This window comes from Taudactylus pleione, unplaced genomic scaffold, assembly GCF_031769625.1.
Source record: "Taudactylus pleione unplaced genomic scaffold, aTauple2 ptg000707l, whole genome shotgun sequence".
In the NCBI taxonomy this organism is placed as follows: domain Eukaryota; kingdom Metazoa; phylum Chordata; class Amphibia; order Anura; family Myobatrachidae; genus Taudactylus; species Taudactylus pleione.
Genome location: NW_028285109.1, coordinates 8,382,882 through 8,396,376, shown reverse-complemented (window position 1 = coordinate 8,396,376; position 13,495 = coordinate 8,382,882). Strand labels below are relative to the sequence as shown.

Below are 13,495 nucleotides of genomic sequence, written 5' to 3'. Positions count from 1 at the left end.
ATGTCTCACAAAAGGATATATAGATTATCACAAAATCAATTTGAAGACTTTTCTGTGCGGTACAAATTAACACCAATACAAATAGAGACAGTAGGTCTACAAATCTGGTAATTCAATCAGTTGAATTTCAATTAACCATAGTTGCAAAGCACCCCATGTCCTCAGACTTGGCAGGTGGACGTCTAGTAGCCCAGGCCTGTTTGGCCCTAGGCTTGGAGGCCTTGGTCGATGTCTGCTGTCGTGGAAAGGACTGATCCTTGGCTTTTCCTTAAGGGTGAAAGGACCTAAAGGATGATGTCTGCAGCTTTGTAGTATATGCAGAGGGCAGGAAAGTCATCTTGTTAGCCGCCAAAGTAGTCACAATTTTATCCAATTCTGGACCAAATAGGATGTCTCCTGCATAAGGTAGAGACTAGGGTCCGTTTTGATTCTGAATCTGCTTTCCAGGAATGTAAGCAAAGAATACGGCAGGCCACTACTGAAGTGGCAGATATCCTGGTGGCCAGGAAAGCCGTATCCATAGCTGCTTTACCTAAGTAGGAGGCTGCATCTCTAATGTGAGATATGTAGGACAACTGTTTCCTTGAAGCATTAGGGGCGGAAGGTCTCTTCTAGCGCCTCTGCCCAACTCTCAATGGCTTTTGCCACCCAGGCCATAGCCCTAGCAGGACAAGTAATAGCTCCTGTAAGACAGTATATAGATTTATGACAAGCTTCTATACGCCTATCTGTAGTCCTGATTCGGTGTGGTAACCCATTCCATTTGGATAGAATCTGCTCCTGCAAGGGCCTGGAATGATGGGGTCAGCGCAGATGGGCAGCCATGACAGCCATCACCTTGGTGAACACCCTCGCAGCCGTGGAAGGACCAAAGGGTAGAGCCTGAAACTGGAAGTGAAGATGTTGTATAGCAAACCTCAGATACTGCTGGTGTGAAGGGGCTATACGAACATGGAGGTAGACATCCTGGATATCCAGGGAGACCATATAATCCCCCGGTTTCATAGCCAGAATGATGGAAGGCAAGGTATCCATCCTGAAAGTGGGCACTCTGAGGAACTTGTTCAACGATTTCAGGTTGAGAATGGGTCGATAAGACCCATTGGGTTTTGGAACCAGAAATAGAGAAGAGTAGTAACCTGTCCCGTGTTGAGATGGCGGAATGGGAACAACAACCCCTGCTTTCAGCAAGGACTCTATGGCTTCCCGGATCTGCAATGCCTTGGTCTTGTCTTGGGAAAGACTTGTGCAGAAGAACTGTTGAGGGGGTCTGTACCGGAAGGACAGGGCATACCCCTGAAAGACCACTTCTTGTACCCAAGCATCCATGGTGGTATTGCACCAGCACTGGGCGAATTGAAGAAGTTGGCCCTTCACTCTGGGATCCCCCAGAGAAAGGCCCATCCCATCAGGCTTATCTTCAGGCTTGGAAGCAGGGAGTCTAGTGCTCCAGGCCTGCTTCTTTGGTTTAGGGGCAGTCTTGGTTGACGACTGCCTCGGGAAGGATTGACCCTTGGACTTACCCTGAGTCCGAAAGGACCGAGAGGCTGAGGTCCTGGCTTTAGAAGGCACAGCTGCTGATGGCAGAAACGCCGATTCAGACTTTGCCACGGTATCAACAATTTTTCCAGGTCAGGGCCGAACAAAATCTCCCCATTAAAGGGTAAGGCCTCCAGGCCTTTCTTGGAATCCGCATCTGCTCTCCAAGAACAAAGCCACAAAGACCTGCGAGCAGAGACCGCTGCTGCCGAAACTCTAGAAGTGAGGAGACTGGTATCCAAAGACGCCTCCCCAATATAGGAAGCGGCATCCCTCATTTGACCCACCAAAGCCCTCTGAACCTCCGGCACTTCTTCAGGAAGTGTATCCTCCAGTACATTGGCCCAGCTCTCAATGTCTTTAGCCACCCAAGAGATGGCCATGGATGGACGGGCCACCGCCATCCATGGCCATCTCTTGGGTGGCTAAAGACATATATGGATTTCAAACAAGTTTCCACTTTCCTGTCCGTAGGATCCTTTAGGGATGACACAGACGGCATTGGCAAGGTAGCACTCTTGATCAGGCGAGTAACGTGAGAATCCACCGCAAGCGGTGTTTCCCACTTCTTGCTATGACTAGCAGGAAACTGATAACTACTGCTTAAACGTTTCTGCGGCTAGAACCTCTTACTAGGTGACTGTCAGGCCCCTGCCATGTGAACAGTCAGTTGGTCAGATAAAGGAAAAACAGCTGAAGTCACTTTTGCCTGTTTAAAATTTGGATATTTGGACTTAGGGGCCGGGGCATCGTCCTCTATATCAAGAATGGACCGCACCGCCCGCACCAATCCCGGTACATTAATGGTAGATTTTTTGTCTCCACTTCCGGAGCAGGGGAATCTGATTCAGAATCCTCATGCAATGCTCCCTCATCCGAGGACGCATCAGAGTCTGATAAATGCCCTGACTGCGATGACTTAGTGCGTTTTGACGCCTTGTGAGGCTTGTCGTTACGCAACATGGTTTGAAAAGCTGAAGAAGAGGCCGCCAGACGGTCCGCGATGGAGGCCAGCACCTGGGAAAATACCACCCAAGGGGGATCCTGTCCCGAAGTTGGGGGATTAGAGGGACCAAGTAACTGACATCTTACACACACACCATCCTCCCCACTGCAGCGCAGAGTCTGCAGGTGAGCAGATTGGGAGCCGCAGAGCACTCAACTTCCTCATCAGACATGCCAACAAATAGAGATATATACCCAAAGATATATAGCAAATTAGCAATACAACAGGGAAGCTGGGGTATAGAGGAGGATGGACCCAGTGCATCCAGGGAGCAGCAAAGCTTTAACTGCGTGGTGCCCGTGGATCCAGATCCAGCTATACCCCAAGGTCAACCCTGTGGACCCCCTATGGAACCTGAAGTAGAAATACAGATGTGTCCTCACTCGTCTTTGCTGCAGACTCACCAAACAACCCCTCTCGGCTAGCGCCTTCATCTTTTTTGCCTGAAAAGGCGTCTAAACCGCAATGCCACGTGACTAGGACGCCACACGAAACTGTGCAGTGTGACAAAGTGTGTGTGACGTTGCAGCGGCAACAACTTATTTTCACACCAAGTTTCGTTTGCACGCAGATATACAAGTATCACATATAAAATTAATCAGCACAGTCCACTTAGACGCATCTTCAGCAAAAAAGAAAAGACTCCAGACAATAGGAGAGCTGCACGGGACCTGAAGGCTCACTCACATTAGGCATATCGCGCTGCACGGCGAATTGAGGCTAGATGGGAAAGGACACTTCTGTGGCCAACTAATGGCATCTGAAGTTGGTGTTATCTAGAGCCTTCAAGTACTGAAGAAAATACATTTTTGGGACTTGACAATTTTCATAACATCAGTACATATTGGAAGCTGCTCAATCACTTCAGTAATGTCACTCAGGTGCATGTAAGGGAGGGATTATTCTACACAAGAAACAGCAATGGGTATCCCCCAGCACTCAGAATGATATCAGCTATAAGATTTGAAAAAGTACATGGTGGCAGATAATTCAGAGGTCTCAGTTGCATATATTTGCAAAAATATGGCAAAGCCTCCAGACCACGTCACGGCTTCTCCAATTACTGGAGGTACCTAATACTTTGCCAAAGTCTGGGGCATGGAACCTCAAAAAGGTGGCAAAGGACAGCCACCCCAGGGCAGCACACCTGTGATAGGCTAAGGTGTTAGCTTTTGATTTATTATTATTAACACTTACTATGTGTTAAAAGGTGATACAGGTGAAAGGTGTAATTAAAATGCTAAATAAACTAGTATTAGTAGAAAAATAAATTAAAAGTGCACCACGCCACAAACTCCTCCCTAAAACTATTAATAGTTTTAGGGATGAGTTTGTGGCACGGTGCCCCCTGGGTTGGTGTAGCTGGAATGCTTTGGGGTGGCACACTATAACGCTTAATTTAACACTTTAACACTTTCAAATTATTTTTCTGTGGAAGCAGGTTTTTTCTGCATATTTTTTTGTGAATAAAAAACAAAATTAAAAGGACTCTTACCCCTCCTTCCCAAATAAATGACACAGGGATATAAATAAAAGTCCGGCTAAAAATAACGTAATCTCCTTTGAAATCAATCAAACTCTAGAAGAACTACTGAAGTCAGGCCTCATTCTGTATTTGTAAACTTTGTAATGAAAACCTAACCTAAAGCTTGGTACTCACACTGGGCCTGATTAAGACCCGCTCGCTAAGATGCATACTCTCGCTGCTGCCGATGGTATGCAGTGTGTGCATGTATCGCAGTGCGCATGCGCATACCTTAGCGAAAGTTCACAATGCATTTGCTCGCTGCGCATAGACAGACCAGCAGAGTGAGTAACAGGGGAAGCTGATTGTAAGCGGTAACATGGGCAGGCCATTAAAAACGGGGGAGTGGAGGTGCAAACGCAGGGGTGCCTGAGCATCTCAACGGCGTTTTAGAGGTGTGCATAATTATAAGACAGCATCATAGTACATGTCACCTGTCTTGTTTTTACACTGAAGTGCTCGCAGTGCTTGTGGCAGGGTATGGACAAACTCAAGCGCAGCGATTGCATTAGATGTACCGATGGATGCATACACTTCCTGGACATGACGTGCACAAGTGGGCGTCTTAAGATAGGCTGGTGGGTATCTGCATACACTATGTGATCACTCTAAGAAATACTGGGCGTGCTAATGCATTGCTGTGCGATAGCACTGCCTACGCAATTTGCATACACATCGCGCGAGTGGCTCTGAATCAGGCCCACTGACAGATATATTGGAAGATCAATTGATCGGCCAATATATCTGGTGCCCGTCGGCCAGTGTGTACCACAGATATATCTGTCCATCTGCAGGTGTGTACGGGGGATCAGCCAATCTGTCATGATTGGTGTCTGCGAGTTACCTGTCTCAGGTAGTGATCGGATTTCAACGGAGGCCGGCATGACTGGAATCACAGATAATGTAAATAGCTCTATTTACAAGACTTGGGTAGCAGTGAAAACTGCCTTTGATGATAAATGACAGGAACTGGAGGGACCGGACTGGGACCGGCAGGAAGACTTGTTGAATTGAACTGATGAGCTTGGAACTTGACTCAGGACTGGAATGACGTGGACTGAACTGATGAGCTTGGAACTTGACTCAGGACTGGAATGTGACAATGGCTGAAGGGAAGTCAGGTAATGCTGAGACGAGGGCTAAACAGGGTAATCTGGAATTACTATGACAAGGGCTAGAACTCTGGTGCAGGCTGAATTGGCTAATAGGGAATAACAGGTTTCAGGAAGGAATGGGTAGGTTTGGGGATTTGCAGGCTGGACAGGATAATTGGAAATAACAGGTTTCAAGAAGGAATGGTTAGGTTTGGGAATTTGCAGGCTGGACAGGATAATTGGAAATAACAGGTTTCAGGAAGGAATGGGTAGGTTTAGAAATTTTAGGTTCAGGGAGGGAATAGGTAGGTAACAGGGGCAGGAGTTGATCCACAGCAGGAAGCAAGGCAGGGTAACACGATGCAGGTTAACAGAGTGCCAGGGACCAACCAGGAGTAGGACTAGCAGCAGAGCACAGGCCAGGTATTGCTGTAACAGGACATCTGGATGCCAGGTATTACTGTAGCAGGTTTTCAGGATGCACCAGAGGTTGCTGTCAGCAGGCTTACTGGGTTGCCAGGCTTGGCTGTAACAGGTTTTCTGGAAGCACCGGGGGTCGCTGCCAGCAGATTTACTGGATTGCCAGGTACAGCTGAAACAGGTTTTCTGGATAGCGCCAGGGATTGCTGTAGCAGGTTACAGGGACAGACTTGAATGCATGAACCATACACCACGGGAAGACGAGATGTTCAGGCCCAGAATGCTATCAGGAGAGGATATATATATATCATGGGTCTGGCAGCAATTGGTGGATACGGACAGGTGGTCTGGTAGTAGCATTCTGAGTGGTGGAAGGCACAACATGCAGAGGGAGTATTCATCTCTGCAGCTCTGAGAATGAGAACCACACCTGTGATTCCAATCAGGGCTAGCAGTGCTCACAGACAGAGGAGAGACCAGGTGCAATAATCAGAGCAAATCCTCCAGGCAAATTACACACACAGATCCATGGGGAAGCTGACAGGGGTAAGTCTCAAGGCAAAAAGGTGACAACTAGACAGGGTCGTGACACAATCGCCCGTACACATGCAGTGGCAGCCGCGCGGAGGGAGTCGCAGCACGGCCCCCAGCCAATGGGACCCACGGCTCCCTGGAAGATGATGGTCGTTCAGTGTATATGAACGACTATCATCTACAGATATTTCTGCAGATCACTCGATCTGCAAATATATCTGTGCAGTGTGCACCCACCTTAAGATTCGCCATGAAGAAAATTCATTAACAGAATGATACTGATACAAATCATTGTAGTGGCAATTTTATTTGTCATTTGGAACAAAATTGCCTTGTGTAAGAAAGGAACAAACAAGAAACACATTATCTAGCCCTGTTAAAATTCATTCAGATTCTGCATAAATTTTTATTTAGATGGACACAATGAAACAAACCAAAACAATATCATCACAGATACAATTACATTACAATGTTTGCTGAAGGTTCCCTTCCCTACAGGAGCAGTACCTGATATGCAGATAAAAGTGCGATATTCTCCTTGCCCTCCTGTTGCAAGGAATGGAATTTTTTTCTTGCTCCTTCGTTTGACTAACACAGCCCCCAGCATCCGCTCATCCTGGGGTGAGAAGACCTCCTTGCTAATGGTGGCTTTGGCAGACATTGTGCATGCGATTTAGACGGAAACACACCTAGAATAGTAAAGGGAGAGGCACAGTTAAAGTAAACGTCACCTAGGGAACAGCAATAATAAAAAGGAATTTTTGACATTTGTATGCAGTGATAAAAGTAAACATACTGTATCTTAAAAATTAAAAACTGTAGCAAACATGGTACATTTTACTCTAACTTTTCCAATACAAATCACATGTATTGCCCAATATCTGGTAGTACTTATGCAACATTAACAAACAAAGAAGGGAAAAGGAAAAAAGCCTGTAGGGGAAGGGCGGTATGAAAAAAGAAAGCATCCAAAACCACAGAGGACTTAATCATATCTATTTGAAAGGTGCAGCAATTCTTACTTCTGGAAACAAGATATTTGCAGCAGCCGCCCATATATGTGCAATCTTCCAAATTCTCTCCTGCGCTATGCCTAATGAAGCTGCAGACAGCAGACTAATTGCTACTCCCGCATGGGCAACTGTGATGTCAATTAAATTCTCAGCTGCTGCTCCAAGGCTACGACTTTATAGAGCTGATTCTTTATCAAGCCAAACAGCATTAACATCTAACACATATGTTTCTGTTCATTATAAAAGTTAGTAGCCTAAAACTCCCATAAATAATAATTCCACGTACACAGGTTCTATAAGCCTGCATGATATGTCAGCCTGTCAAACAGAAACCAAAAGTAAAAAGAAATGTAAAAAGTAGTACAGTATGCTTCATCATGCTTTACAGCTGTTGGTGGGGGATGTTGTGTACGCACACCAGATCGCCCAAGAAGCACTCTGAATTGCACTACAGAAGATATTCTTGTGACTACAAACCAGGGTCGTTACTAGGGGTGGGCAAGTGCTACCTAAGCATAGGAAGGGGATGGCACAGGCACACACCCAAGACCTTGCAGTTTCGGTCACCACCCCAGAGCCGTCCTTAGGACGTTCAGCTTCTTCATGGTCCCGGCGTTCCCGCAACCTTATTGCAATGTCATGACATCTCATGTTATGGGGGCGAAGGCCGGCACAGGACAGAGATCGGCCTGCTCCAAACAAAATATAAAGATAGAATGGTATTGATTCTTAGGTTTGAACTAGTTGTGGTAATTGCAGAAGGAAAGTGTGTGGGTGGAGGGGATATCTTATAGTTCTGGGTACACTGAAAAATCCCCCAGTTACATTAGTTAATGTTTATGCCCTCAATCAAATCATCATTTACCATCTATCTTGCCCCACTAGCTCTCTCTTTCCTCACACTTTGAGTATCATTAAAAGCACTTTATTCTTAAGTAGAAATCACTATTTAGCTATGCTACACATGGGGCTCCTGGCTAAAGATTTTGGCCCATTTACCAACGATGCATAACCCATTTAACGCTCGCTACAGGGATTATTACCAGGTTTCTGGAGTTAACAAAAAGCGGTAATCTGAGATTACCACTGTTTATCAAGCATCGCTCTCGCCATCTTTTAGGTGGCGAGAGCGATGCGGGCCCCTTTGCCGGCAATGGAGACCCGGCGGTGCCTTTTACTGGCTTCAGCGAAGCCTTCCAGGCACTGCCAGATCCCTGTGTCATGCACACGTGCAGACGGACTGTCACACATACGCATTACACTGAGCCCCGTCACTGGCAGCGTCAGGCTACCAGCAGGTGAGCGGAGGACCTCGTCAGAGGGGTAAGTACTGTTAAATACCAGTACATTTTTTTGTTTGTACCACAGAGCTACTAAACAAAAAACTTCACTGGTGTTTAATATCGTTGATAAATGGGGGCCTTCACTTTTTAGTCACACGTGTCTATTGTCCCCTCTTATCTGTGCCGAACAAATGATCCTTTTGAAGATTTACAAAAATCAAAAAATAAAGGGGATTAAAAGTTGGCAGTTAGAAATAAAAATGATGCATAATTGCAAATGATATACTATGTACCCACTCTTCTGCTTACACTTCATAAATTTATTTGGAATACTTATTCCCATTCTAATGTTTCAGACATAGGCCCGTATTCAATTAGACGTGAAAAGTCAAAACGTTTCACCTATTGTACTTTCCGCCGCATTTGCCTGTTGACACGCGAAATCGCGGCATGCGCATTCCCGCGAATTGACGTATTCAATTATAGAACAGGTGAAAACGCAAATAGGTGAATGCATAACAGGAAGATAGTAAAGGAATAGATTGGGGGAATCAGTCTGTACCTCAAAATAAGATGCATTGACACTGGAAATCATTATAGATGTGTACTATTAACCCTAATAAAAGTACTTTGTGTCCTTAAGTTGTGTTAAAAGCTTTCTAGAAGCATATTTGTAAAAGTGGTGAAAAATTATAGAAAACAGTATTTTTGGGTGAAAATAAATAGTCAAGTCAAATTTGGGGTGCTTGAAAATTCGTGCTAGCATATTTGTGTGTCTAAAGTGCAAGTTTTATTTTTCAAAAAATGTGAAAAATCCACCTGCTGCATGCTCCTGCAATCCTAAAAACACCTGTCACATCTATACAGCCCAAGAAACCTATTTCGCTGCTTTTTATCCTTGTCCCCCCTCTTTTTTAATTTTCTCCCCAAAAATGACATTTCTTTTTTGGGGTGCTCTAAGGTTTTTTTTATTTTGCTGATCTGTCCTTTGGGGGGAGGGGTGGGGTGTGTCCAAATGGTTCTGAATCAATTCCTCACATTTGCACCCCAAAAATGTGATTTTGCACTTTTTTCCACCTGTTTCAGTGCATTGAGTTTCCGCTTATGGGCGAATTGGTCCTGGAATTGAATTTGGCGATAAGACACAAAACAGATGAAAATCGACAAGAAGCGAAAAATGTTCATAGATTGCGGCTTTTCACCTCTGAATCCGGCCCACAGGGGGAAGTTGCATCAAAATTTAGAATGAAATAAAGTGGAGAGAGATAAAGGGCAAAATTTACTAACCCCCCCGAGGGTTTGGTGGCGGTTTAGCAGCAGTTTCTAAATGACAGGTCTGCTCTATTCTACAATTTGTTTTTACGGCGTTTTGCAGTGGTTTTGGCCTTAGTAAATCTGCGGATAGCAAAACCGCCACCAACCGCCGGAGTTTAGAACCCGCCGCTTAGTAAATTTTTATTTAATTAATTAAATTGATAAGGATAATATACTAACAAAACAACAATATCTATTTACAGAATATTAAGAGAGAAATAACAGCAACACATAATAGATGTATTGGGATACATATAAAAAATTACAAACGATAAACCTATTTAAAGAGATCACGGGGTAGTATCAATATGATGATAGAAGCAAATGTTGTCAGAGTTATGACACTGTTAATATAGGTTTTACGTCAATTCTGTTCTCAAATGAAAAGAACATCAAATGCATGAGAATATTATTACCTAAAACATCACAATATATCCCTTAAATAAGAACAATATAGTGAGAAACACCAAGAATAATAAGGTATTTTGATACATATTTTCATTTTCATGTTTGACAATATATACAATACAATATAAATCATTACAATCAGAGAATGCTTTATGATAATGTATGAAGTCATTTTAATATAACCTAACACTTATGCACATCAAACTGAATTTGACAAAAATGGGATTTTGGTACCTACCGGTAAATCCTTTTCTCTGATTCCACAGGGGACACTGGAGGTGCTTACGCTCGGGTATAGAGGCGTGGATAACTGGAGCTGGCACTTTAAATAATTTAGAAGTGTGAAGCTCCTCCCCCTCTATGCCCCATCAGCCCTCAGTTTAGAAAATGAAGACCGAGAGGAAATAGAGAACAAGCGGAGTAAAAAGGGAGAGAACACACAATAATCAAAACATACAACATATGGAACAAACCGAACAGGCAGGCTAAGACCGCAGAATGGGCGTCCAGTGTCCCCTGTGGAATCAGAGAAAAGGATTTACCGGTAGGTACCAAAATCCCATTTTGTCTTTCATCCACTAGGGGACACTGGAGGTGCTTACGCTGGGGACGTCCCAAAGTTTTCCCCACGGGCGGGAGCGCTCTGCGGGGCCTGCAGAACAAGACGGCCAAAACGGGATGCCGAAACCGCGAACGTATCAAATTTGTAAAACTTGACAAACGTGTGCACAGAAGACCAAGTGGCCACACGGCACAACTGTGACGTGGAGGCTCCCCTACCGGCCGCCCAGGACGCACCCACAGAACGTGTGGAATGAGCCGAAATGGACGAAGGAGGCCGGCGTTCGGCACCAACATAAGCCTGATGAATAGTCAGTCGGATCCAACGTGCCAAAGTCTGCTTAGACGCTGGCCAACCCCTCCGAACCGCATCATAAAGGACAAAAAGTGACTCAGACTTACGGAGGGAAGCAGTCCTGTCAACATAGATGCGGAGAGCTCTAACCACATCCAAGGTAGAAGAACCACCAGAGTCTTCCACCAAAGACGGTACCACAATAGGCTGATTAATATGAAAAGCCGACACTACCTTGGGAAGGAAGGCGGCTACCGTCCGGAGTTCCGCCCTATCAGCATGAAACACAAGGTAAGGTGGCTTATAGGACAGAGCACACAATTCCGAAACTCTACGAGCCGAAGCTAGAGCCAAGAGAAGGACCGTCTTCCAAGACAAGTACTTAATATCAACCTCTTCCAAAGGTTCAAACTTGGACGACTGAAGAAACAAAAGCACTAAGTTCAAGTCCCAGGGAGCAATCGGAGGTACAAAAGGAGGCTGCACCCGCAAGACCCCCTGAACCCCTGAAGAAACGTCTACACCTCAGGAATGAGGGCCAATTTCTGTTGAAAGAAAATGGAAAGGGCAGAAACCTGCACCTTTAAAGTTCCAAGACGAAGGCCAGAATCCAGACCCATCTGAAGAAAAAGCAGAAACCGGGACAACCGAAAAGTCCTAGATGGAAGATACCGACTGGAACACCACGAGATATAAGAATGCCAAATGCTGTGATAATGCGCAGCAGAAACTGGTTTCCTGGCGCGTAGCATGGTGGGAATGACAGAGTCTGGGATTCCCCTGCGTCTTAGGATATCGGTTTCAAGAGCCACCCTGTTAAACGCAGTTGCGCTAGGTTGGGGTGTACTAAAGGACCTTGCTGTAGCAGATCCGGGCGCAGAGGAAGGGGCCAAGGATCATCTGACAATAGGGACCGAAGGTCCGCGAACCAACTCCTCCGAGGCCAGTTCGGAGCCACGAGAATGACAGAGGCTGACTCATGTTTTATCCTTTTTAGCAGTTGAGGAAGAAGTGGAATCGGAGGAAAGAGGTAAACCGAGTCGTAGTTCCACGGAACTGTCAGAGCGTCTACTGCTACTGCCTGCGGATCTCGAGTTCTTGACACGTATACCGGGAGCTGACGATTCAATCATGACGCCATGAGGTCCACCTGAGGACATCCCCATCGACGTATCAGCGCGCTGAACACGTCTGGATGAAGCTTCCATTCCCCGGGGTGGATATCCTGTCGGCTTAGGTAATCTGCTTCCCAGTTGTCCACACCCGGGATGAAAACCGCCGACAGGATTACTGACTGGCTCTCGGCCCACCTGAGAATCTGAGTTACTTCTCGCATGGCCATGCGACTCCGAGTCCCGCCTTGGTGGTTGATGTACGCGACGGCCGTCGCGTTGTCAGACTCAACTCTTACCGGACGAGTTCTTAGAAACTCTGTTGCTTCTATCAGAGCATTGTAGATCGCTCTGAGTTCCAACACATTTATGGGCCACTTTTGTTCTAGAGGGGACCATCGACCCTGTAAATGATAATCGAGGACTACAGCTCCCCATCCTCGAAGGCTGGCATCTGTTGTTACGATGATCCAGTCCCACACTCCGAATCTCCGGCCTGCAAGAAGATTGTTGGATTGTGTCCACCAGAGAAGGGCCACTCTGGTAGCTGGGCTCAGACGGATCTGGCGATGTAGGAGCAGATGAGACCCTGACCCCTGTGTTAGTAGGTCCGGCTGAAACACCCTAGAGTGGAACCGCCCGAACTGTATTGCCTCGAAGGCTGCTACCATCTTCCCCAGGAGACGCAGACAAAGAAGGAGGGACACCCTCTTTGGACTGAGGACCAGCTGAACTAACAACCGGATATCCCGGGTCTTGTCTACTGGAAGGAAGATCCTCTGTGATGCCGTATCTAAGATCATGCCCAGAAACAGGAGCTTCTGGGACGGATTGAGATTTGATTTCTTGAAGTTTATTATCCAACCGTGTTGGATTAGAGTCTGATATGTCAGTAAGGCATGACTTGTAAGAAGATATACCGACTGCGCATTGAGTAACAGGTCGTCCAAATAAGGGATTATGTTCACTCCCGATGACCGAAGGAGAGCAATCATGACTGACATGAGTTTGGTGAAGATGCGGGGAGCCGAGGATAACCCGAACGGCAATGCCCGAAACTGATAATGGCCCTCATTCAGAGCCGCACGTTAACAACAGTACGCTCGTTGCGTTCCGATGTTGACTAACCGCGCATGCGTCGGTGTTACACTGCGCATGTGCGTACGGCAGATTGCGAGTTTTTTTTCTCTCGTTCCTAAAATAGCGTACAGGAAGTGACATGTCAAATGTGATTGACAGAACAGGGCGTTTTAGGGTGTTGATGGGGGTGGAGATGAAAAAACGCAGGCGTGGCGAGGCGTTTTTGGGGCGTACATACATTAGCAGATGCGAACGTCAAATGTGTTCGGACCGTCTCATACGTCACTGGAACATCCGCTTTCCCTTCAAAA

General features: G+C 45.9%; 1 protein-coding gene across 1 annotated transcript in view; it reads right to left on the bottom strand.

Annotated features, from left to right (window-relative positions):
- Positions 1-13,495, bottom strand: part of STXBP6 (syntaxin binding protein 6) — a 115,520-nt gene that overhangs the window by 57,152 nt on the left and 44,873 nt on the right. The window contains exon 2 of the mRNA XM_088456553.1: positions 6,626-6,807. Within this exon, the coding sequence (XP_088312679.1) occupies positions 6,626-6,779 (154 nt within the window). The 5' untranslated portion in view covers positions 6,780-6,807. The remainder of the gene's footprint in view (positions 1-6,625; positions 6,808-13,495) is intronic.